At 36.6% G+C, this 25,243-nt stretch overlaps 1 protein-coding gene across 3 annotated transcripts in view; it reads left to right on the top strand.

Moving 5' to 3' along the window:
• DYM (dymeclin) overlaps positions 1 to 25,243 on the top strand; it is a 278,143-nt gene that overhangs the window by 139,816 nt on the left and 113,084 nt on the right. The window contains exon 14 of one of the 3 annotated variants that reach the window (XM_054583621.1): positions 23,740 to 23,904. The exons of the other annotated variants lie outside the window; for them this stretch is intronic. Within the exon in view, the coding sequence (XP_054439596.1) occupies positions 23,740 to 23,904 (165 nt within the window). The remainder of the gene's footprint in view (positions 1 to 23,739; positions 23,905 to 25,243) is intronic. 3 annotated transcript variants of the gene reach the window in all.

The following is a 25,243-nucleotide window of genomic DNA, read 5'->3' as shown; positions in this document are numbered from 1 at the left end:
ATAGTGCACAGACCACGTTAACTTACAGGGAGAATTGGAAGTCCTTTCTGATAGGTTTTAAAAGAAGCTTTTAATTTTTACGTTATCCAAGAGTGACACCTGAAATGTGAATAAACATTCCAGAACAAAAAAATAATAAATTATCAAGTATTTTGAACACATTTTGTATTCCTTTTATATCTAGAAATCAAATATCTCATGTTAAAATGAAGATTGTTAGCTTGAATATTGTTTGCAGAAGCCCTCAATTCCTTATGAAATAAAAAAGACAGTGTGAAGATTTTCTGGTATTGTTTTAAAATAGCAACTACAAAATGGAGTATTTTGTGATAATTGTAAGCATTTCCCCAAGCCATCAGTGATCCTTTTCTTTCACAGTGACATGTAGGGTGGGACAAAATTAGGTTTGTTCATGTGGAAAATAACCCAATAGTTAATAAATAATGATAGAAGAATAAACTTTCGTGTACTCACAACTGTAAACCTACTTTTGCGCCACCCTGTACAGTACGTACTTGAAAGTGTCCTTTTCTTTTTTACCAAACCATTCACACATATTTTGCTAATATATATTATGACCTTAGTGTATTCTGTAAGTAATTACTAACCCTGACTGGTCTAGACACTGATAGTGATGTAATCTTTTGCCGTTTCTTTAGACTTTCTTAAAATTGGGTCATTCACTAAGTGTTAAGTTTGAGGCAACACATGATCTCTCTGTTGCAACTGAAAAAATGAAAATAAACCTTATTAACCTGAAACTGAAACACAATAATATTGAATGTAAACTGTAATTGAAAAACAAAATTTCATACGTAAATGAAAGAAACCTTATTAAAGACTGTCTATTATCATTACACATATATTAAAAGTGTTTATAGCATAAAATAGTATTTCACTTTCACCTCTGCTGCTATTTAGGTGTTGATAATAGTGGGGATTTCATCAAGTGTATCAGCAAAATTTCGGTTCAACTGTAACTGAAAATCTTAGTAGTTTAAAGAAGAAAGAATTTTTATTTTTCTCCAAGTAAAAGTCCTTCACAGGCCTTCAAGGGCTGAGAAGGAAGCTGTGCTCTGGGAAGTCTGTATTAGTTTCCTTTAGCCACTGTAACGCATTACCACCGCTTAGCTGCCTAAAACAACACAAATACGTCACCTCACAGTTCTGTAGGTCAGAATCTGGGTAGGCTCAGCTGGTTTCCCTGCTCCAGGTTTCACAAGACCAACACCAAGTTGTTGAGCTGCTGGGCTCTTACTAGGACACTCGAGAAAGAATCTACTTCCAGGCTCCAGGCTTTTGGCAGAGTCCAGTTCCTTGTGACAGTAGAACTAGGCCCCTGTTGCCTGGCCCTCAGCTGGGGGCTGCTCTTAGCTCCCAGAAGTCTCCCTGTGGTCCTTGCTCGTGGGCTCCTACGTTTCACAGCCCAGCAGCACAGCACATGCTGCTCAGGCCTGGAATCTCTGATTTATTTTTTTGCCACATCTCTCTGATTCTAGCCAGAGAAAATTCTCTGCTTTTAAGGGCTCATGTGATTAGATTACATACATCCGCATATTTCAGGATCATGTCTCCATTTTAAGATCTATAGTCTTAATTCCATCTGCAGATTCCCTTTTGACTGTGTAATATATTCCTAAGTTCCAGGGACTAGGGCATGGACGTTACTGAATAAACTCCTTTCAGTGTACCTCCGCCATCCACAGGGTCTGAGCTCCCTTGTTATGGTCCCAGTTAGCATCTGAGTTCAAACCACAGGATCGAGGAGGAGACAAAGAATAGAAGGAAGGCATCAAGGAAGGTTTCCAGAAGCTGCCAAGGGATACGTAAATCTCGTTAGTCAGAACTTAGTCACGGGACCGCATTTAGCAGCAGTGGAAGCTGAGAAATGTTTTATTCACTGCAGCCATGTGTCCTGCTAAAAAATCTGTTAGTATAGAAATAGATCACTGGGGACAACCAACAGCCCCTGACCCACCCAGTGCCTTTTTTTCTAATCATTGGAAAACAAGAGACCAGAGGGGACTACACTGGGACAACTGCCGAACTGTGGGAGCGGACCAGCAAAGGGTTCCGGGGCAAGTTCACCGCGCTTTGGGGCAGATTGGTGAGAAATCCTTAAATAAGCAATGCAACTTGACACCAGTGTACAAAGTTTCTATGTTGAGAAGAGCTTCTAGCCTTGATTTATTTTTTTATTATGTACCTGGCACAGTGCTTTTACAGAGTAGGTTTTAGTAAATATTTTTGGAATGAATTAAAATGTGACTAATGTGGTATTCGGAGTGAGAGGAGCTATTTCATGGAGCCATCGTGGATTCTTTTTGAAAATTCAACTTTCCTGTGGAAAAAAATATATTCTTGGATATTTATTGTATTGAATCCACACTAAGAATTCTCATGCTATATAACCAGTGAATCCATGTTTGCATCATATGGGTCTTTAATTCCTACAACATCTAAATATTTTATCTACTGAAAAAAATATGAAAATACAGTTTGGGAATAAATTCAATTTCAGTCCAGTAGAATTTCTATGTGGCCTGCTGTAATATGAGACAGAAAGTGATACACTGTACAAAGTACTATAGTAAGATAGAAGGAAGCAGGGAGTAATTCTAACCTAGGATAAAATGGAGTACATGGCATTTAATTGAGATTTTAAAGGATAAATAACATTTCAACAGGTAAAGGTAGAGGAACAGGAAAATCACAGGTATAACTGAAAAACATCAATGGGCTGGCAAGGAAGAAGAACTTAGAAAAGTATGTAGAACTGCCTGTTATTGAAAAAGAATCACTCTTACATCAATGAGTGTTCACTTCTGAAGTTTGCTGGTCTGCAGCCGTGCTCCTTTTCCTGTTAGCAGAAGTAAAATCGGGTACAGACTCCTCGATCCTAGGAATCACGTTGATGTGGGCCTCTTCAAGACGAGTTAGTGCTTTGGTCTGGATTTCGACTTTGACTAAAGTTCTTCTGGTAAATTTTCACTGTGAATATGCTAGTGCAGTATGAGACACTCTACCAGCTATTTATATCGCTAGAGTTGGATCTACACTGCCACTAACTCAAAGGAACCAGATACAAATAGACTCACCCCACTCTGCTGCTCTGCAAAATGGCATGCTGATGCTAAGGAATAAAAGGCATGTGGTGGCTGTTTCACGCATGTCAGTGTTTTACATGGACCAGTGTGACTAGGGCCCACATTTCACTGTAATCTGGGAAGGGCTAAGATAACTTCAGCTATTCAGTGATGGTTTACAGGGCTTTGGAGGCGCCATAGGAGAGACTGACAGAACATTAAATCCAGTCCCTCCCAAATCCCAGATTCTCCAACTCTGACTGTTTATCTCGGTCCCCTTTAGATCCCTTGTTTTCTTTGCCGGTGGCAATAGAGCAGCCGGGCCTCTGAAGTCATCTTACTCCTCCCAGAGCAGCTCTGCTCTGCTGTCACCTGTTTTACATGTTGCACTTTCACAGCAGATTTCATTTGAAGAAAGAATTTCACTGTTTTAAATGCATGCGCACGTGCACGCCTACACGAATAAATAACTAAGGTGAAAGTTAGAAGACACGTCTGTAAATGATGAGGTATTGAGGTTGATCTTCAGATGTCCTGAAGCTTCGCAGAAAGCAGTATATTTTCTAAAGGTGATATATCTAAAAGATGGGTATCATGCATTAGAAAAATAGCATTATTTTAGTATCATTAGCGACGTCAGTTTTTAAAAATAATAGGTCATTTGGTTATTTAAACTGTGCATCTTATAGAGTAGGCCCCCTTTTCCACAGCCAACTGTGGTCTAAAGATATAAAATGGAAATTTTCAGAAATAAGCAATTTATAAGTTTTAAGTAGCATGCTGTTCTCAGAGCGTGATGCGGTCTCACACTGCCCTGCTCTGTTGCACCTGGGACACAAATCATCCCTTTGCCCAGCGCGTCCAACTGTGTGTGCCACCTGCCCATTAGCCACCTAGTAGCTGCATTCTCAGAAGGTCAGTAGGAGCCTAACACCACATCGCCATGCCTGCGTGGTTCACCTCACTTCATCTCATGTACAGTGGGCTATTTTGAGAGAGACCACATTCATACAACTTTTATTATAGTATGTTGTTATAATTATTCTGTTTTATTGTGGTTAATCTTTCACTGTGCCTAATTATAAATTAAACTTCGTCATAGGTGCGTACGTATAGAAAAGAATGTCTGCAGTTTCAGGCATCTATTTGGGATCTTGGAACAGATGAGGGGAAACTACTATTTGTAATGTAGACACATTCTCTTTTGTCTTATATTATTTCTATATATAGGTATTGAGTGTTTCTACTTGGTTCTATTATTTCTCTGCTCCCTGCCTTCTACAGAATTTTTGTCTATTAACAGAATGTAGATTCTTATGGCAAAAATCTGTTTTATTAATTATAAGGCATAGGTCTCAGGCTACCAAACCAAGTTTAATGAGTGTTTTGAATTAAATATTTAGTGTTTCATTGACTATTTCCTCCTACTTCCATTAAGACCTCTAGAAATAATTCTTTGCTAACAAGCCTTTTGTTTGTTTTGGGCCAATACACATATTGATGTGGAATGAGCTATTGCTGTAGCACTTAGGGGGTGGTAATCTTTCTTGATAACTTATCCTAACTTCAGTACAGTTAACTTTGGGTGGGAAGGTACATTTCTGACATTGCAGGAAATGCTTCGTTTTGTTCCCGTATGTCTGATAGTAGTACTGTTTTGAGAATAGCAAATTTTTTTATGCTGGCATGGAATAAGAAAGTATAAAAGTGTGCAGATATTATAAAGGACTTGCTGTTAAAGCTTTTTATTAACACAAGTGGTCTGTATTAGAACAGGATGTACAGAACTGAGCTTAAACTCTATAACCTCATTCTCTTCTCTTGAATACAGTTGGTTTATTTGACTAGCACAGGCTAATATTTCACCATAGGTAATTAGTATTACTCATTTTTTTAGGTCAGTTAAGAATTGTGTTTTATTATATACAGAACATTTCCCTTTTCAGTGTCTAGTTCTTTGGATTGACGAACACATGTGGTGGTGAATTACCATCCTAACCACAGTAAAGACAGGTTTCGTCGCCCTGCAGATTCCCCCGCACAACTCTGCAGGCCTCCCCTCCCGCCATCCGGGCCCCACTCTGTCCCCACGGTCTTTTCCTTTTTCAGATTGTCACATAGATGAAATCATACAAGAGGTAGTCTTTTCAGTCTAGAAATTTATCCATACTGTTGTGTGTGTTGTTCCTTTTTTACTACAGAGTAGTAGTCCATTGTACATATAGCACCATTTATGCATTTAGCCATTGAAGGACATTTGAATTGTTCTCATTTAGGGGCAATTAGGCATGAGACTGCTATCAATATTGGTATAGAAAATTTTGTGGAACATAAGTTTTCCTTTTTCTCGAGTCAATGCCTAGAGGTAGTGGTTTGGGGTCATATAGTAAGTATATGTTTAACTTTGTAAGAGACTGCAAAGCTCTTCTGGAGTGATACTACTATTTTGCACTTAAAAAAACCGCAATGTATGAGAGTTCCTGTTACTCTGCATCCTGGTATTGTCTTTTTGTAAAAGTCATTCTAGTAGATATGTAGTAGTGTCTCATTGAGCTTTTAATTTGTATTTTCCTAATTATTATTAATGTGGAACATATTTTCATGTGTTTTTTTGCCATCCATATAAGCTCTTCGGTAAAATATCTATTTATACCTTTTGTCCTTTTTTATTGGGTTCTTTGGTGGTTTTAATTTTGACTTTTGAGAGTTCTTTGTATATATTTGGTTATAAGCCCTTTTATAGATATGTGTTTTGCAAAGCCAGTCACTGACTTGTCTTTGTAACAGTATCTTCCAAGGAGCAGAAATTTTTTATTTTGGTGCAGTCCAATTTACCATTTTTTCCTTCTGTGAATTATGCTTTTGATAGCTACTTAAGAGCTCTTTGCCTAACCCAAAGCCACAAAAATTTCCTCCTATGTTTTCTTCTAGGAGTTTTATAGTTTCAGGTTTTACCTTTAGGTCTGTAATTCATTTTGAGTTACTTTTTTGTGTGGTACAAAATATGAATCAATGTTCATTTTTTACACATGGATATGTAATTATGTCAGCAACATTGGTCAAAAAGATTATCCTTCCTCCATTGAATCTGTCCATTGTGGCCTCACTGGCGGTTGCTTTTTTAAAAAGAATTTATGGAGACGATCCTTTTATCAACAAATAAGCCTTCTTAGTTACCACCTGTTACAACTAATAAAGGATAAAAGAGAAATTTAATAAATCAAAGAAGCAATGATAAAATTGGCAACATTGAACTCCTTGCCCCCTTTTTTTGAGAGATCGACCTAATCATTACGTGTGCAGAGACGTGGTGAAACAGTCCCCCCTCCCGCTGTGCCTCCGAGCTTCCGCCTGTGATTGACGAGGGCACGCGCATCCTTGTCCTTCCCCATTTGTTCCTTCTCCAGATTTCTGCTTTAGAGGTGGTCTGTCTTGAGACGATTACCATCTGAAACACAGAAGCCACAACTGCAGATTATTAAAGCCACATTTTTACCTTTATAAATCGATTTAATGTTGAAATGATAGATTATAAACATCAAAGCATTTTTTTTTGGTGAAAAATTATGCTGCAAACAGCCAGAATTACTTGGATTTAAAATAAGTCAGCACCTATCACAGTTGAAGTGTGAAGGAAAAATGGCTCTTTTTTTCTGGAGGATAAAAACTTGTGCAGCAGATATTGATTACACCACATGTGCAGTAGTAAGTCCTCACTTAACATTATGGGTATGTTCTGTGACTTTGAAAAAACTATGTATAATGAAACCAATTTTACCATAGGCTAATTAATATAAAAAGAATTAAGTTCCTACAGCATCTCATCACATTATAGCGATGTAACACTGAATGAAAGAGTGTGATTTTTCAAGGGCCTTCTGTGTAAGTCTCCCCATCTTAGAGAAGGTTGGGGCCCTTTGTTCCTGAAGTTAGAGTTGTATCACAAGTTCTTGGAAGCTACTGACGTACCACTCTAAGAAGACATCAAGGGTGTTTAAAAGGTATGACTTGAATGCAGAGGAACATTTTTGGAAGATTTGCTTCTGATTTTGCTTTGTTCTAGTACCGTTTCTTCATGAGTACCATTGAGTCAGAGAGTATATTTTTAGTTATTCTTCCAGTTGACCTTTCAGGTGTCAGCCTAGCTCTCACTTCCCCTGACACCCTTTTTCTTGTCTCCCCACTGAGATTTTGGGTCTCGCTCCTCTCCATCCCCATTCATCCCCGCCCTCTGCCATGTATTCATGGCGTTTTTAATATTATGTTGTCCTGTGATTAACTGACTCTACTTCCCTTCCCACTAGACCGTTCAGGCCGGGTTTGCTGAGCAGGGCTACAGATAACAGACAAGTAAACAGATGAACTCGGGGACTAATAAGTGGAAGTGAAGAACTGTGAGGTATACTGATAGGGAAGCTGCTTTGAACCAGCTTGTTGGAGAGGTATGAGGTATCTTGCAGGTAATTTCTTTCTAATGATAGAGTAATTGTTTCTTTTGTAATATAAATTAGAATGTATTCAAAGTTAGCCTGTAAACATCCCTTTCATTCTCTTGCCTGCGTGTATGCTTAAAGATTGGGAAGAAAAAAAGCAGGTCCAGCCATCTCCATGGAAGCTGCACACAGGAGTGTGTTACGAAAGCAATGGATCTCTTGGCCGGTATTCTGATGGCAGGGAAATGGTTGTGAATAGCTAGATGATGTTCAAGTTCTCTTCCTTTTTTGAGTCCTCCATTTTAAGTGATGATGAAACTGAAATGAGCAGAAAGGCCCGCCCATCCACTGCCGCTGTTCTGCCCATCACCTTGTCTGCTCCCTGAGAGTTCGCGGAGCCCACAGGGAAGAGGTCAGAATGCCGTAATGACTGTACCATGGCATGTTCACATCGTTTCCAGTTGAGTAGACACATCTTGCCCACTTCAGTATTTCCTAGAGCTGCTGTAATAGAGCACCGCAAACTGGGAGCTTAAAATGATGGGAATTTGTTGGCAAGTGTCCAAAATCAAGGTGTCGGCAAAGCCAGGCTTCCTCTGAGAATTGTGGGGGAGATCCTTCCTTTCCTCTTTTAGCTTCTGGTGATTGCCAGCCGTTCTCGGTGTCCCTTGGCTTGGAGATACATTGCTCCACTCTTTTCCTCAGTCACCACAAGGCTATCTTCTCCCTGTATGTTCCTGGCTCTGTATCTCTTTTTCTTATAAGGACACCAGTCATATTGGATTAAGTGCCTACCCTACTCCAGTATAACCTCATCTTAATTAATTATGTCTGCACAACCCCGTTTCTAAATAATATGACATCTTGAAGTGCTACAGGTTAAGACTTCAACATATCTTTTGGGGTGATACAATTCGACCCATAATACCAACGTAATATTTTTCTCCTGATACTTAATTCCCATAGTCCACGTACTTTCTTCTGTCCCTGTTGTTATGCTCCCTAATGTCATAGACTTATTACTTTGTCAGTTAGTAAATATATAGAATTTTGATATATCTTACGTTGTTTTCTTATCATTTAATATTTAGTATGTTTACATCTTAAATCTTCAACTAGATTCCAAACTGCTTGATGGGTAACCATTGGTTAGTTTTCTTACAGATTGCATGTCAAATGAAGATGGGAAGAGTCAAAGAACTAACAAACTATTTTCAGAGGCTAGATATATAAGCACCTCTATCCCTTCCATCATGATAAAGATCATCCTTGTACCGTTTTTTCGCCTTCTGTGAATTGTCACAAAATAAAGCATTTTGGTCTGTCTGTCTTTCCGCAATAAGCTTCCCCGCGTCTTTCTTTATCTCATCTTGCCCATTTCCTGTATCCAACAGTTACAATGTTTATCTTAAAAAGAATATGAAGCCTTCTATAAGGCACCTAGTTCTAGAGGTTCATTAACTGTTGCTAATTTGAATCCAAACTCATGTAAAGTAATTCAAAGAGTGAATGAAGTGATAGCTAATAAAGGTCCTCAGAACCATTTTAGGATGGCCAGTTTCGAGGTTAATCATACTGTTCCAGTTTTCTACTGGAAAGAAAATAGAAAGTTTTTGTGTTGTTGGAGTGGGTGGAGATGATTAAAATGATTGAATCTTTTGTGCTTCTGCAAAGTAGACAAATCATGGGATTCTTTTTTTTTTTTTTAAATAGCAGTTATGGCCTTAGAGAGAAATTATTGTGTAAGTTCCTGTTGCCAGTAATTTATAGCCCTTTGCTCACTCCTAAGGAAGGAAGTAATTTTATGTTTATGGTTATGACTCTGAATCCCAGCCCAGCCTAAAGTGTGATTGTCAGTATAGTATAGTATAAATGCATAGAAATTCTTACAAACAAGAAAATTCATGGAACATTGAATATAGGGCATTAATTTTCATCAGTTTTACTCTAGTGAATCAATAAATATTTTGCTTTCTTAATGCCAGCCATTGTGCTGGGTGCTAGGGAAACAAAAATAAAAATTCAGGATCTGCCTTGAAAGAGGGTATGGTTGAGAAGGGAGATAGATACAAAGACAGTTACATCCCTGGCTGGTGCGGCTGAGTGTATTGAGTGCCAGCCTGCAAACCAAAAGGTGGCCAGTTCGATTCCCAGTCAGGGTACATGCCTGGGTCATAGGCCAGGTCCCTAGTTGGGGGCGTGCGAGAGGCAACCGGTTTATGTATCTCTCACACGCCAATGTTTCTTTCCCTTTCTCCCTCCCTTCCCCTCTCTCTAAAGATAATTAAATAAAATCTTTTTTTTAAAAAAAGACAACTACAAAATACAGTGTGAATTGTATATTGGCAGTAAGCACAAGGCACAATGGGGACCTAGAACAGAAAGCAGATGTGCCTGAAGTGAGGGGGAAAGCCTCATAAACTTAAAGAATGGAGGAGGGGACGTTTGCCTGAAGGACAAGGAGATAGAATGAGCATCTCCAGGTAGTTGGCAGCAGGTGCAAAGACCCAGAGGCAAAAGGATGCATGGCCTGTCTGTTCCCCCAGGAAAAGGTGTCCTGGTGTGTCTGTTCGTTGCTATGGTAGAAAGGCTAATACTTCGGTGGGGCCGATGAGCGCATCGAGCTGGGAAGACCGGGCTCAGGCTTTTCACCCCCACCCACCTGCGGCAGCGAGCTTCAGTTTCACGATGACCGCATTCCTGCACCCGTAGTCCTTGCCTGCCAGCGCACAGATGTGGGTTTGGTGTGTGTCACCCCACCCATGTGGGTGAAAGGGTGAGGGCGTTTGGATGTTTCAGTGTATATCCATGACCACAACTGAAAAATGACTCGGAGACGGGCTTTTGATGATGAGTTATTAGCATAATTTCTATATATGAACACTTGTTCCTCTTTTTAATGACCTCAATAGATTTTCAAGTCTTACGATTGTCTAAAACATTTTATCTTGTGTGTATTTTTCCAACTCTGCTATAGAAAGGATATGACATAAATATTTAATCAGTCTCAGCAGAATTGGCCCTTTTTCATGGCTCCAGATTATCTAACTTCACTGATGTAATATTTGTGGCATGTATGTTGAAGAATCAAGACTCAGAACTCAGATTTTTCAGAAGAATTTTATAATGGCTATAAATCTTTCTGTGCCTTTTTGTCAAGAGAGAGTTTGTAAAATATTATGACTTTAGAAATGAGCAAGCTTTTGGATGGTCATAAAATGTGCTGAATATGCTATTTTATACCTATATATTTGTGAACCCAGTCTTTCCATTACATTCTTAGTGTTTATACCCCATATTATTCAGTGTAGACAGATGTGTGTAGGCTGAGAGACACTTTTGAATCTAGTATATAATCATCATTAATGTACCCCAAAGACTAGATTTTTAAAAACAAGCCTCTTAATTGCTCCAGATAATATGTACAAGTAAAATTAAAAATTTTCAGGTGGAGTTTTACGTCGTTGCTAGCTATTTTAATGAGCATGTGCTTCAGGTCTTTTTCTCTCCCATCAGCTTGACCTTCACCACAACCAGTTTGCATCCATGGGAGCCATCATTTTAACATGTGCTCTGTTGATCCACCACTTTCCTTGGCACAAGGAGGAACATAATGACGTACTGAAAGGCTTCTTTTAAAATATAAATTGTAAACAAATCCAATCAAGAAATTATTTTTAAGTAAATTTTCTTTTCTTATGAAATTTCTATTAGTGATTCTTTCCTTCTGCCTCGAAGTTCATAAGAAGAAAGTGTTAGAAAGGAACTTAAAAGGAATGTCTTATACCTTGCTCATCAGACCACAAGTAGAGCAGACAGCATCGTGCTGTTAACACACTGAAATACAACTTCAAACCATACAGTGTGACTGGGTGTTGCTGGGAACCATGCCAGCTCCACAGTGCCATGTGGCCATATTGGGCATTTGCAGAGCGAATATCTGTAACGGAGACCTACGACGATACTCCTTTTAAATAGTTGCTTTGTCCAAAGTCAAAAGACATTTTTATATGTATGCTATGTAGAAAGGAATGCTGGTAATAAATTGATTTCTTTATCCACACTTTAATATATAGATTATAACATTATCTTTAAAACAAGGGAGGATGGTATGCTTAGTAGGTACCCTGTAAATCTGTATCTGCTTTGTAGGTGTCTTGTATATATTACCCTTACTGTTTACAAAACTTTGAAAATTGTATTTTAAAGTGCCTTGTCTCCTTTACTTTGGTAATATATAAGTCGATTGTTTTAACAAATATTATTACAAATATCATAACAAGTATTTTTAAGTCAGAAAGCAGATAATTTGACAAAAACATTGTGAAGTTTCTATCAAAAATATTTGGCTGTTAAGTTTCTATTAATATTTACATTTTAAGTCTTTATTGATGCACTTATATCCCAAAAGAAATAGCTAATTTAGAATAAAAGTGCATATTGGAAGATCTTTATATCAATAGGGGATTGATTAAATTTCAAGTATTAATGATAGTAAAAATTCTAATTGGGTAAAATGTTATGTTACAAATCTAGGAAATTTTCTTATTTTGAATTTCTTTAGCAACTGATAAAACATCATTGAAAAGAGGTTTATATTGTAATGTTATATCATTAAAGAGGTCCTTTTTTATTATTATTACAATCTTTATTACATTCTAGATCTGGCACTGGGATATGAGGTTATTTCATCCCTTCTGAGAGAGTACTGGATTGTTCCTTTCAATGTATTTTCCAGTGCTTGGGCCAGCCTGCTAATCCTCTATACTAGAGATTCCCAGGATCTTCATCGCTGGCAATAGATTTAGCTCCAGGAAAAATGGCTTCTCCTGCCAGTGAGTTAAATGATTCAAGGGTTGTGCCTCCACCACTGTTGTGTAGTTTCCTGACATTCATCCCAGATTTTCCTGTGCTTATTTTCTTGGAGAGCCTTAGATATCCGCATTGTATTGGAAGTTTTATACTGTGTAGCATCGTGTGTATGTGAGCTATTTTATAAATTTTTTGGTCTGCAAAAATCTCTCCTGGAAACTTACTGATATTTAATACATGCTATGCAGTGGGATTAAAGATAAGAAGTCATATATCTCGGGTTATGTTTTAATGAATGATATTTTTTGATGTTTCTAACAAAAAAGACTCTTGGTCACTGATGACTTCCATATTGCTAAATCCAGTGATCATTTTCCATCTTCTTTACCTTCTTTATTGTGTTTAACACTGTTAACTACTTTTTCTTCAAACGAGTCTCTTATTTATTTTTTGATCACTCCTCAAAATTCTGTGCAGGTTCATCTTCCTCTGTCTAGACTTAGGAAACTATTAAAAGTTGGCCTATCTCAAGGTCACTCCTAAACTCCTGTCCTCTCTCCTTCGGTTGGTGATCTCAGCCCTTCCCACCTATTCAATTTACAACGCCAGGCCAGACCTATTCTCAGACCTCTGAGACCTTTTTGCCAAGTTGGATACTTCACAATCATCTTTCTCGTAGTCCTGTCAAACTCCCATGTCCGAAATGCAAACCTTGCCCTTTCCCAGCCCTCCCTGATCCTCTTTCCCTTTCCCTGCCTCAGTGAATGACATCACCTTTTATGAAAGCCAGAAACCAGGGAATCGATTCATATGTCTGTTCTTCTTCCAGTACCATCCCCTGTTACTGTGATAGCCTCTCTTTTTCCACCGCCCCCCATTCCCACCGTCAATTCCCACACTGTTGTCCATGTCCATGGGTCATTCCTACATGTTCTCTGTCTAGCTCCTTCCCCTTCTTTCCACCATTGTCTTCGTTCCCCACCCCCTCTGGTCACTTTCAGTCTGCTTCATGTTTCCATTTTGTTCGTTTATTTTGTTCGTTAGTTTATTTTGTTGAATAGATTCCACTTATAGGTGAGATCATATGATATTTGTCTTTCACCGACTGGCTTATTTCACTGTGCATAATATTCTCCAGTTCCATCCGTGTTGTTGAAAAAGGTAGGAGTTCCTTCTTTCTTTTTTGTAAAATGCAGATTGATTTTATTTATTTATTTTTTGAATTTCAAAATCCATTATAAAATATTAAAAAATTTAAATCCATTATAAAGCCTCAGCAATTAAAACAACATGACACCAGCACAGAAATAATAAAGTTAGATCAATGAAATGAAATGAGCATCCTAGAAACAAACATATGTATCTGTCTAACAATGTAATATATGATTAAATTGATATTTCAAATCGATGGGGGAAATAAGGCTTATTCAACAAATGAAGTACATGGACCACTATTACTTGAAGTAAAACAAACATAGAGCCCTATTTCACACATTATACAACAAATATTCAGGTGAGTTAAAAATCAATATGTAAAATCTAAGGAGTTTTAGGAGAAAATACAAAATAATATTTTTCTTACCCTGAAGTAAAATATTCAAACCCAGAATCTATAAAGTAAAATATTGACAATATGACTACATTAAACATTTAAGACTATACAGAAATGTACATATTTAAAAAGTTAAAGGACAAGTAATAGAATAGGAAAGTATTTGCAACACATCTACAAAAGGGTTAATAGTTTTTTATTTAGGGAAAAAATTCTACAAACATTTAGTCAAAAAATGGATAAAGATTACCAAAAAGTCATTTAAAGGTTTTTTTAAATAATAGAAATAGGCAAGAAATATACAAAAACAGATTTCGTTTCAACAAATAATAAAGTAGCAATTAAAATAACACGTCATAGTCACAGTTAGATTATTAAGTATTAAAAATATTGGTAATATCAAGTATTGGTGACTGTGAAAGGAACTGGGTATTCATAGACTCCTCTTCTTCATCTTCTTAAAGCAGTGTCTTTAGCATATCTTGCAATGCTGGTTTGGTGGAGGTGTATTCTTTTAGCCTTCTTTTGTTTGGGAAACTCCTTACTTTGCCTTCCATTTTAATTGAGAGTCTTGCTGGGTAGAGCAGTCTTGGTTGCAGGCCTTTGCTTTTCATTACTTGGAATATTTCTTGCCACTCCCTTCTGGCTTGCAGTGTTTCTGTTGAGAAGTCAGCTGCTAGCCATACCAGGGCTCCCTTATATATTACAACCTGTTTGTCCCTTGCTTCCTTTAGGATTCTCTGTTTGTCTTTGATATTTGCCATTTTAATGATGATATGTCTTGGAATGGGGCTCACTGGGTTCTTCTTGAATGGGAGGAAAGTCCTCTGTGCTTCCTGGACTTGTGTGACTTTTTCTCTCCTCCAGTTAGAGAAGTTTGCCATCATTACTTTTTCCAGTAGGTTCTCTATCCCTTCCTCATCCTCTTCTCCTTCTGGTATCCCTATTATATGAATATTATTATGTTTTAGGTTGTCCTGCATTTCTCTAAATGCCTATTCATTCTTTTTGAGTCTTTTTTCATTTTCTTGCTCTTTCTGGGAGCTGTTTTCTACTTTGTCCTCCAGCTCTCTGATTCTATCCTCTGCTTCATCTAGCCTGCTTTTGATTCCTTCTACTGTGTTCTTCAGTTCAGAAATTCTACTCTTCATCTCCTCTTGTCTCTTATTGATAGTTTCTATGTCCTTTTTCATGCTGATATAGTTTGCAGTAAGTTCCTCGTAGTTTCCCTGTAGTTTTTTGTAATTCTCTCTGAGCTCATTGAGCTCATTGAGCTTCCTTAGAACCATTGTTTTGAACTAAATATCTGATAGTTTACTTGCCTCTATTTCATTTAATTCTCCTTGTGGAGATTCCTCCTTTCCCTTTGAGTGGGGCGTATTTCTTTGTCTTCCCATTATTTGTGAGACTCTTCTTTTTTTGCTTCTGCTTCTTAAATTGATCTGTCTTGATTTCCTGACTTTATGGTATGAACTTCTATTGTGACAGCCTTATGTATTTTAAGAACATACAGTTAAAGTCCTCCTGATCACACCCTTTTAAAGTCATCTTGGCTCTTCTGCCTAGTTGTTCTTCTACACAGGAGCCCAGTATTTACACTTCTTGAATCTGGGACATAGGGATAATATGAATGGGCTTTGGGGACCCTGTAGGGATCTTGAAATTTTATATAAAATTTCGTTTGTATGACTTGGTACATTTTTCTGTAAGGAGGTCCATTTCTTTTATTGGTGTTTAAAATGGACACTTAAATAAAAGAAATTTGGAGCCACTATATTAAGAGTGTTACATTGTCAAAATCAAACATTCCTTTTGGAGCTTTCAATCTGTAGAGGAATTAATGGCATCCTTTATAGTATTTTGACTTTTTATCCAGAAAGAAACTAGTATCTCTTCATATTCAAGACTTCTTTTATGCCCAATTGTAAATTTTTATCATTTTCTTCATATAGGTTCTAAACATCCATTATTAATATAATTTCTTGATGTTTTCTCTCTACTAGTGAATCTGGTAATGAGGTGGGGTTTTTTTTTTAAAGAAAGGAAAAATGGGAGATTAGAAAGGAACACACAGAATATTCTATATAGTCCATAAAGTTCAACCTGTTCATCATAATCTCCTGGTTTTCTTTTTCTTTTTTGGGGGAAGTTTGTTAAGCACATCAATTAGAAAATAGATTAGTAGAAAGTTGCTCTGAAAGTACTGTAATTTTATCATCAAAGTCTTATAAACTACATTATTAGGAAGCCTGATTCCAGGGTCTTTTTTTAAGCATGACTCTTTTGCTTGTGGTGTTGTGGATCTTTTACAGACTTAAATGTTGTCCTAATAAAGGATATTTACTTTACTTTGGTGAAGCGTAAGCATATCAAGTAACATTTCAGAACTATACATTGCACAATCTTCAACATTTTCATATAAGAGGTCACTAAAGAGGTTTTGTTTTTTATGAACTCTTAAGTAATAATGACTGTTTTTTATGGGCTAACTCCAGACCACATTTGCTTATTTCCCATGCTGTAGTTTTTTTCCTGATATCCTAAGTCTTAAGTATAGAGATCAGAATGACATTTTAGGACTCTAGATTTCAATCCTATAATCTTAATATGGATGTTATTCAGTATATCAAAAAGACTAGTTCTGTTTTCTTTATCTTTTAGATTAAAATTAAATGTGTTTTTGATGTTTTAATATTGTATCCATTTTTAAAAACCTTTTATCTTGAAGTTGCAGACTTGAAAAAATAAAGATTTTTTATTTGTCTTTCACTCAGATTCCTGAAATGTTAAAAATTTTCTGTTTACTGTATCATTGTGTCTATTTTTTAAAGCATTTGAGAATAAGTTTATAGACATACCTTTAACCACCAAGAACTTTAGTGTGTATTTCTTAAAAGCAAGGACATTATCATTATCAGGAAATTAACAAATTAACATTGAGAAAGTATTACTGTCAATAAGCACTCAGATTTTGTCATTTCCCCAACTAATATTTTTTCTAAGGAAAAAAATGCCCTTTTACCACCCACCCTCCCTTAGTCCAGGATCCATTTCCAGAATCAAGCATTACATTTAGTTGGCCTCTTTTGTCTTTTTTAATCCAAACAGTTCCTTGGTCTTTGTCTTTCAAAATTTGAAGAACACAAATCATTTTTCTTTTTTTGTAAAATGCCTCCCAACTCGGATTTGTTTGATAATTCTTCAGGTTTAGATGTTAAGTCCACTGTGATCATGTGATCATGTTAGGAGACAGATGATGGCTACTTTACTGATGATAATATTAATTGTGATCACTTGTTTAAGGTGGTGGTCATTGACATTTTTAAAGAACACAGTTTTTATATTTTCTGAAGTTTTTGCTTTCCTTGGGGACTGAGTCCTTGAGAATCCTTTCTGGGTCTCAGTCAAAATGTCTGTCGATAGAGTTAGGAGGCATCCAGGCCTGAGCAGGACAGAATTGTTGGTGGATGTCACTGGGTGAAATTCTTCCATTATTAATTAACAGGACAGTCAACATGTCACTTAATTTCTTTATTCTACAATTTTACTATTTGTTATAGGGGGGTCGTGATCCCTGATTTTAAGTGGAATATGGGCACAGTGGAATATGGGCACAGAAAAATAGGCCATAACTGTGAAAGTTTTTTCAGATTCCTTTTTCATATATTTATGGCTGAAAAACATAACAAGAAGCTATTGATTAGTGTTCCTATGTCAGCTGGTGGCTGACAAAGATCTCTAGCTCATGTATCCAGGAGGTTTGTTTCTGACCTGTTTCAATTCAATGCTTCTATTAGTAAGTTTCTTAGAAGAAATCATGAAAGGTATTGTTGTAGATGACAAAGTCAGAGAGAGTCCTTGTTCAAAATTTTCTTGACATATTAGAATGAAGCCATGTTCTGCAAGACGACAGCTCCTTATTTAAGGCCCAAAGATCAGTTGTAAAATATAGGATTGGAAAGATTATTCTGTAATGCATTGCATTTGGTCAACAGCTTAATATGAGCAGCTGCAAAAAACCTAATGTAATCCTAGTATTCATCAGAAAGTATTTTACTTTTCCATTCATGGAAGGTAATGATAATATTATCACTGTATTTTAAGAATATTTAAAAATTACCGTGCATCTAGCAAAGAGTAACCAACATGTTAATCCTTTTGTCACAGCAAGATTGCAATTAGATGCCATGTAACTATTTTTCAAGAATGATTAAAAGAGATTGTTCTGTTGTGTATGACTGAAATGCTGAAGTAACTACAACACTACATTTTTAAACCATTTTCATATCTCGCCTTTCTTTTGAAACATTTTATTAAATTTTATGTGGAACACATGCTTTTAAAATAATTTCATAATTAAAATCTTGTTAAGCAGGCAATAAATATTATTTATCCAGTGAATGCTCATAAGGACTAGTTAATGACAACTTAATATAATTAAAAGCTTGTTTCTGTACCTCGATTTATATTGAAGAAATACAGATTGATGGCACTAAATTCTAATAGAAGTTTCAAAGTCTAAGGTTAACTGAAATTTCTAATTTATTTTTTACCATTATTACAATTGCTGTGGAAATATTGACAGACTTCATAATAGAATTTTAAGGGATTAACAGGTAATTATTAGAAGCTACCTATTTTTTTCTCTTTATCCATCTCTTTTTTTGTAAGCTAAAAGTGATGGAAGCAAATAATTTTTAATGTAATAAGAATACATCTCTATGTGTCTGCTAATCACCTGGACTATTTCCATTCAAGTTTTATTAAGTAATAATAAAGAATATTTTAAAATTATTAAATTAAAAGGAAGGACCTTTTCTAAATTGAGTGCTAGCCCTGTTTACAAGGCCATTATAAGTATTTCAATCATATAGTTTGAGAAGTTTAAAACTTACTTTTTGTTGTGCATGTAGGGGAATAACCTGAAAGATGTATTATCACCATGGTCCTCTTGAAACACTCTTTTTTGGTTTTGCAAAGTCCTCTTCGATTTTTTTCCTACCTTTCTAGCCACCACTTTGCATTTTTTACAAACACCTCTTTCTCTCATTAACTTGTAAATGCATGGTTCCAGTTCTCTTTTCACTCACCTTAAGTATTGGGTTGGCCAAAAAGTCCATTACGTTTTTTCCATAAAAAAAGACACATTTCTCATTTTCATCAACAACTTCATTGATTTGGGTATTTTGGATATGTCAGCTGTCTCCCACTATTAGCTTCTAGTGGGTAGAGGCCAGGGGTGCTGCTAAACATCTTCCAATCCATAAGATAGCCCCACAGCAAAGAATTGTTGAGACAAAATGTCAGTAGTACTAATCAACTTGGTAAACCACTTTTGACACATTCAATCAGTCTCAGCACCTTCTCCATACACTGCACAAATCTTTTTTTGCACTTCAGTTGTGTTTTTACCTTTCTTGAAATAATAAAGCATAATACACTGAAAAAATGTTCTGTATATGCTTCCATCTTCAATATTAAAATGCCTGTACAAAATATTCAGTGATTTTGATAAGTTTTTTAAAAAATGCATGATGATATGACAGCTGTCACAACATAGTTGGACAAAATTGTCTTGAATGAAGTGAAAGACAACTAAGCACTAGAGCCATCGTACAGAAAAAACTAAACAAACTTTTTGGCCAACCCAATAATAATCAGACCCATTCTCAGAGCTATAACTTCCACCTATGTATCTACATCTGCGTCTATATTTCGAGGTTAGTCCACACCTCTCGTAGCTTCAGACTTACACCAACATTTTCTGATGTCTCACAACTATAGTATCTGAAACTGAACATGGTTGAACTAAACTCATGATTTTCTCCATAAAACCTCTCTCCCAGTTTCTCCTGTCTCAGAAAATGTACTTTCATTCAGGGCCTAGTACCAGAAATCAGAGAGGTATCCTTTTTTTTTTTAATCCTCACCTGAGGATATGTTTTATGGATTTTAGAGAAGGACAGAGAGAAACATCTCTTTGAACGAGAAACATCAATCAGTTGCCTCCCATATGCGCCCTGAATGGGGATCGAACCTGCAGCCTTTTGGTGTACAGGACAGTCCTCCAACCAACTGAGCCACCCAGCCAGGGAGTTATTCTTCATATCTGCCTTCACTAACACCATCCCCCTTCCAGCAAATAAGCCAGTCCTACTGGTTTTACCTCCAAAATATATTTTGAATCTACTGTACCCTGCTCCAAGCCATCAGCATTTCTTGCCTAGACTATTGCAGTAGCTCCTTACCATCTTTGCTTTTCCACTACTGCCCCTGTACAGTTTTATCTTTCAACTTTTGCCCTTTTCCAGTTTTTGCATTGCAGAACTGCATAAATCAGATCTAGTTGCTCCCTTGCTCAAACCCTTCATTATTTTTACATGATAGGATAAACCTTTTAATATGGCCCACAAGCCCTGCACAAGCCTGCCTTACCTTTTTACCATTTGGCCAGTACACACCAGCTATATTAAACTTCTTTCAGATTTTGAACTTGCCTAGTCTCCCTGTGTTAGGGTATTCCCTCTGATTGAAGTAAATCGTTCTTGTGCCCCCTTACTTTTTAAAAATTAGTCATTAATTTATTTCTATGATATATGAAAACTGCAGAAAATTCATACAGTACAAGAGATACACAGTGAAGAGTAATGGTCTCTTCCATTCATATTCTCCAATTTTATGTGGACAAATTTGAGCCTTTATTTTTTAATGGCTCTCGGGTTTATGGCTTATTTTTTAATTTTTACAGTTTTATTTTTTACCTTCAAATCTATGATCAACCTGAAATTTATTTTGATTGAAGAGATGGGGTGAAGAGTCCACTCTATTTTTCCTAGTTATCCACCCAGTAATTTTAATACCATTTATTGAATAATTTATTTGATTTTTTTCTCTTAAAGTGCCACCTTTCTCTTATACTATATGTTCCTGCCCTATTTCCGTCTGTTCTAGTGTTTTCTGTATGCATGCACTTTACCAAACTGCTTCCGTTAATGTCTCTTTAGAGTATTTTTAATAGGTGGGAGAGTTAGTCCCATCTTACAACTCTAGTTTTTCAATTTCCTGGCCCTTTTTAAATGTTTAATTTTCTATATGAACTTTAGAATGAACTTGTCTAGTTTGTTTGTTTGTTTTAGCCTTATGGATATATTTGAAGATATTAACTTTTCAATTAACATGAACTTTTGGTGACTTTATAAAGCTAGAGTTAGCTATCTAAGAACATAGTATTTCCCCCCATTTTATCAAGTCTTTTTAATTTTTCCTTACTACCATTTTAAAAGGTTTCTTCATACATATCTACACATATCTTTTAGGTTAATTTTGGGTATTTCATCAGTTTTTGTTGTCATTGTAATCAAATCATTGTATTTTCAAAAACAGATTCGTTTTTTAATATAGGAAGGCTATTAATTTTGATTTCTCCTTGCCCCATTCATGTATGGTTTGTAATAGATTTTTAATTTATTCATGGCCTTCTCCCCCAATCCACATTCTTTATTTAGCCGACTTTTGTTTTTCCTTAACATGCCAGCTTAAAGTTTGCCTTGCAAGAGCCATTTCTCAACCTCCACACCTCAGAGAGATCTTCATTTTACTCCTCTTAGAGCACCCTGTACTTTCCCTGTATAGTGCTTGTTACAGTTTAAAATTATGCAGTTTTATTGGGATTTTGTTATTGTCTAATATCTATATTTCCTTCTATCTTGTAAGCTTCACACAGGTAAGAATTCTATGTTCTTCCTCAACATGTCTTTGATGTTGAACATAGTAGATACTGTTTGGCTGATTAGTAGATTGGTTGGTTAAGTTGATTGAATGGATGATTGGATTGTTCATTTGTGGAAATTTGCCCATTTCAAATCTTTCTATCAGTTTTATTTTGAGTTCAATACACTTTAAACATCACCTGCCACCTTCTTGGAAACTTGATATATTATACTTTTGGTGTGATTTTTAGACATGGTTCTCAGAGACTAGTAATCTAGGCATATCCATTGATGTGTTCACTATTTTGCTGATTCCCCTTGTCAGATTGATTTGCTATTTTCCTCTTTTAAACTTATTTTTAAGTGGTATGTAATATGGCATGAGTGAAATTGCCCTGCCAATAATAACTACAATATAATAATAATTGTTATTATTTTACTGTTTTGTAATATCACTGCAAAACTTTGGAGTAATTTAAAGTTTTTACTTCCATGTTGCAATTTGTGGCATCAAGGGCTGAGAGATACTGTACACCCACTGTAACAAAGTTGCCGGTGGCTGGGCTGGATCTAGCTTTCGAAATTTTCTGACTCCCACCCAGTTCAGCGTTCTCTCCACCATGGCGTCTTCCATTTGGCTGTAGTGTTATTGCTTAGCTTCCAGGAAGGTGCATACAATACTGTAAAAAGAAATATCTCACATCACTTGACTCTCCCAAGGCAGATTTCACATGGTTAACTAATGACAGCATCATAGTTTGAGACTTTTTCCCTTGTATGTGTATCTTTTTTTTTTCCTTTTAAATAGACTTTTTCTTTAAGAGTCATTTGAGATTCATAGCAAAATTGAGCAGAAAGTGCAGAGAATTTCCAGTGCTCACTGCTTCCCCTCACACATGGCCTTCCCTGCTATCAACATCCTGCACCAGAGGTGGTACATTTCTTACAATAACCCACCTTGACTCATCACTATCACTCAAAAACCATAGTTTACATTAGGTTTCACTCTATGGTTTTAAGAAATGTGTAATGACATGTATCCCATTTGTGGTATCATACGGAGTAGTTTCACTGTCTTAGAAATCCTGTGCTACACCTATTCACCCCTCTCTCCCCACTAACCAAGCACAGATTTATTTGCTGTCTCAATGCTTTTGCCTCTTCTAGAATGTCATAGAATTGGAATCATGCAGTATGTAGCCTTTTCAGATTGGCTTTATTCACCTAGCAATGTGCATTTAAGGTTTGTCCATGTCTTTTCATGGCTTAACAGCTCATATCTTTTTAGCACTGAATAATATTCCATCATGTGAATGTACCACTGTTATTTACCCTTCACCTATTGAAGGATGTCTTGGTTGCTTACAAGTTTGTCAGTTTTGAATACAGCTGCTGTTAACATTTCACTGCAGGTTTTTATGTCAACGAAAATTTTCAGCACTTTTGGATAAATAACAAGGAGCATGATTGCCAGGTCATATGGTAAAGCGTGTTTAGTTTTGTAAGAAAACCAAAACTCTTCCAAAGTGCCTGAAACATTTTGCACTCCACCAGCAGTGAATGAGAGTTCTTGCTGTTCCACATCCCCACTCACATTTGGTGTTGTCAGTGTTCTGAATTTTGGCCATTCTAATAGATGTGTGGTGGTATCTCATTGTTCTTTTAATTTGCAGTTTCTTCATAACGTATGATGTGGAGCTTCTTTTCATATGCTTATTTGCCATCTGTATGTCTTCTTTGGTGAGGTGTCTCTTTAGGTCTTTAGCCCATTTTGAAATCAGATTTTTAATTTTCTTTTTTATCTTTTTCATATTCTCTATTTTTAAGGTGGGGGGAGGGGAAGGGAGAAAGACAGGGAGAGAAACATTGATCAGTTGCCTTTCTCATGCGCCCTGGCCAGGGACCAAACCACAGCCCAGGCCCAGGCCCTGACTCAGAATTGAACTGGGAACCCTTCACCTTGCGGAATGATACCCAATCCACTGACTCACACTGGTCAGGGCTTCATAGTCTCTTTTATCAGTTGTTTTTTTACCTTGGGCACCATCTACTGAAAATATACACAAAGCTTTGAGGACATTGAGAATGGTTTGTTTTTTCAAAGGAAAACTCCTCTCTGTTTTTCTTCTTTTACCCTTCTCTTTCAGTTATACCTGCCGCCACTTGCGGAGATATGTTTATGTGTTGGACAAACTCTATTTCCCCCACTCTCACTGTTCTACGCTCCAGCATTGCTTCTCGAGCCTCAGTGACAATGGAGAGGAACTCTTATCTTTAACTTGCTCTCACATTCTCAGATCCTATGCTTCCAGGTTATTAACCTCTGCTGTCCATTTACTGCATGCTGCATGCTGTATATGACTGATAATTGCATGTTTTAATGGGACACATGTCAATTACATGATGAAAGAGGAAATTTATATTTGAAATGATACTAAATAATTCTTTTTAAAAAATAGCCAGGACTTGTTTCCTTACAATTGTCTTCTTAAGTACTTTATATTGCGTTTCATGGGAGAAAGAAAAGCTTTCAACCACACGGTTGTCATGTAAACCTGAGAGAACCTTTCTATACTTTGTTCCATTTGGAAATCTTTTGGTTTAATTTATAATGATTGGGAGTGATTTGATTTGTATATGACATGGACTCTACAGTTACTGTTAATCGCATGTGACTTGTGAGCTCTCTTTCTTGCGGTGCCAGCCCATCTGAGAGTGTGCTTTGAGATTTCACCTAAGTCTTGATAGAGGCACATTCACCTGAGCAAGTTTGATTTCATAAGGAGGGAGAAGTTAGCCATTGGGGTTTTGTATTTCTCACTCATTTTATGTACAGAAAGAGTAGGTATGAAGTCAGCAAGTTGCAATGTGTCATGGCTGAATGTAGACTGAACATAACGATGGTGGGAGTAGTGAGAAAGAGGGACGCCATCCATCTCAAGTAGCAGAAAAAACTTCACACCTGCTGTGGAGTGTGTATGGCGCTCCAACATAGAGGAGCAGTAGGATACTGTATTTTGCAGTTGACATTTTTAACACACGTTTTCTATACATTAGAGATGATTTATGCTGGCATGATACTATTAGCTCATATTGTATTTGAAGGCAGTGTCTTCACTGCCAAAAGATTTAGAAGCAGGAGAAAAAAACTGTGTGACCACCTTCCAGAAAGAGCAAACATTTAGAGTTAAAATAGATCTTTTCACATGAAGAAACATACAAAAGCTTCAGGCTACACAGTATAACTGAAAACACCGTATCAGGGATAGAAAGCAGACAGTGTGGCATCTAAGGTGACAGAGCCTTTTCTTGGCGTCTGAAAAATTTGACAGTTTCTCATAATGATACTGGTAAGATTTTTATTGAGTCTGGCACAGACATTTTTAAGAAATAAAAAAATCAGAGGTAGAAAAGCAAGTGAAAATAATAGAATCAACTCATATATATATAAAGTAGAAGGATTTATCAAACTTAAAACCAGTGACTCAGAACTGACTTTATGTAAAGTGAGTGACTATCAGGTAAGTAAATACTCTTAAAAACTGGAGATTGTGTCTGGTTGCGAGGATTGGAGAGAGCTGGTACTAATCATTGAATCTCTTAAATTCAGCAGCACAATTGATCTTGACTACCAGTATACTAGTCAGGGTT

This window comes from Pteronotus mesoamericanus, unplaced genomic scaffold, assembly GCF_021234165.1.
Source record: "Pteronotus mesoamericanus isolate MK-2021 breed Mesoamerican mustached bat unplaced genomic scaffold, CSHL_Meso_final contig_74, whole genome shotgun sequence".
NCBI classification, from domain to species: Eukaryota; Metazoa; Chordata; class Mammalia; order Chiroptera; family Mormoopidae; genus Pteronotus; species Pteronotus mesoamericanus.
The sequence above is the reverse complement of the archived record's forward strand: the minus strand, read 5'-3'. Positions and strand labels throughout refer to the sequence as shown.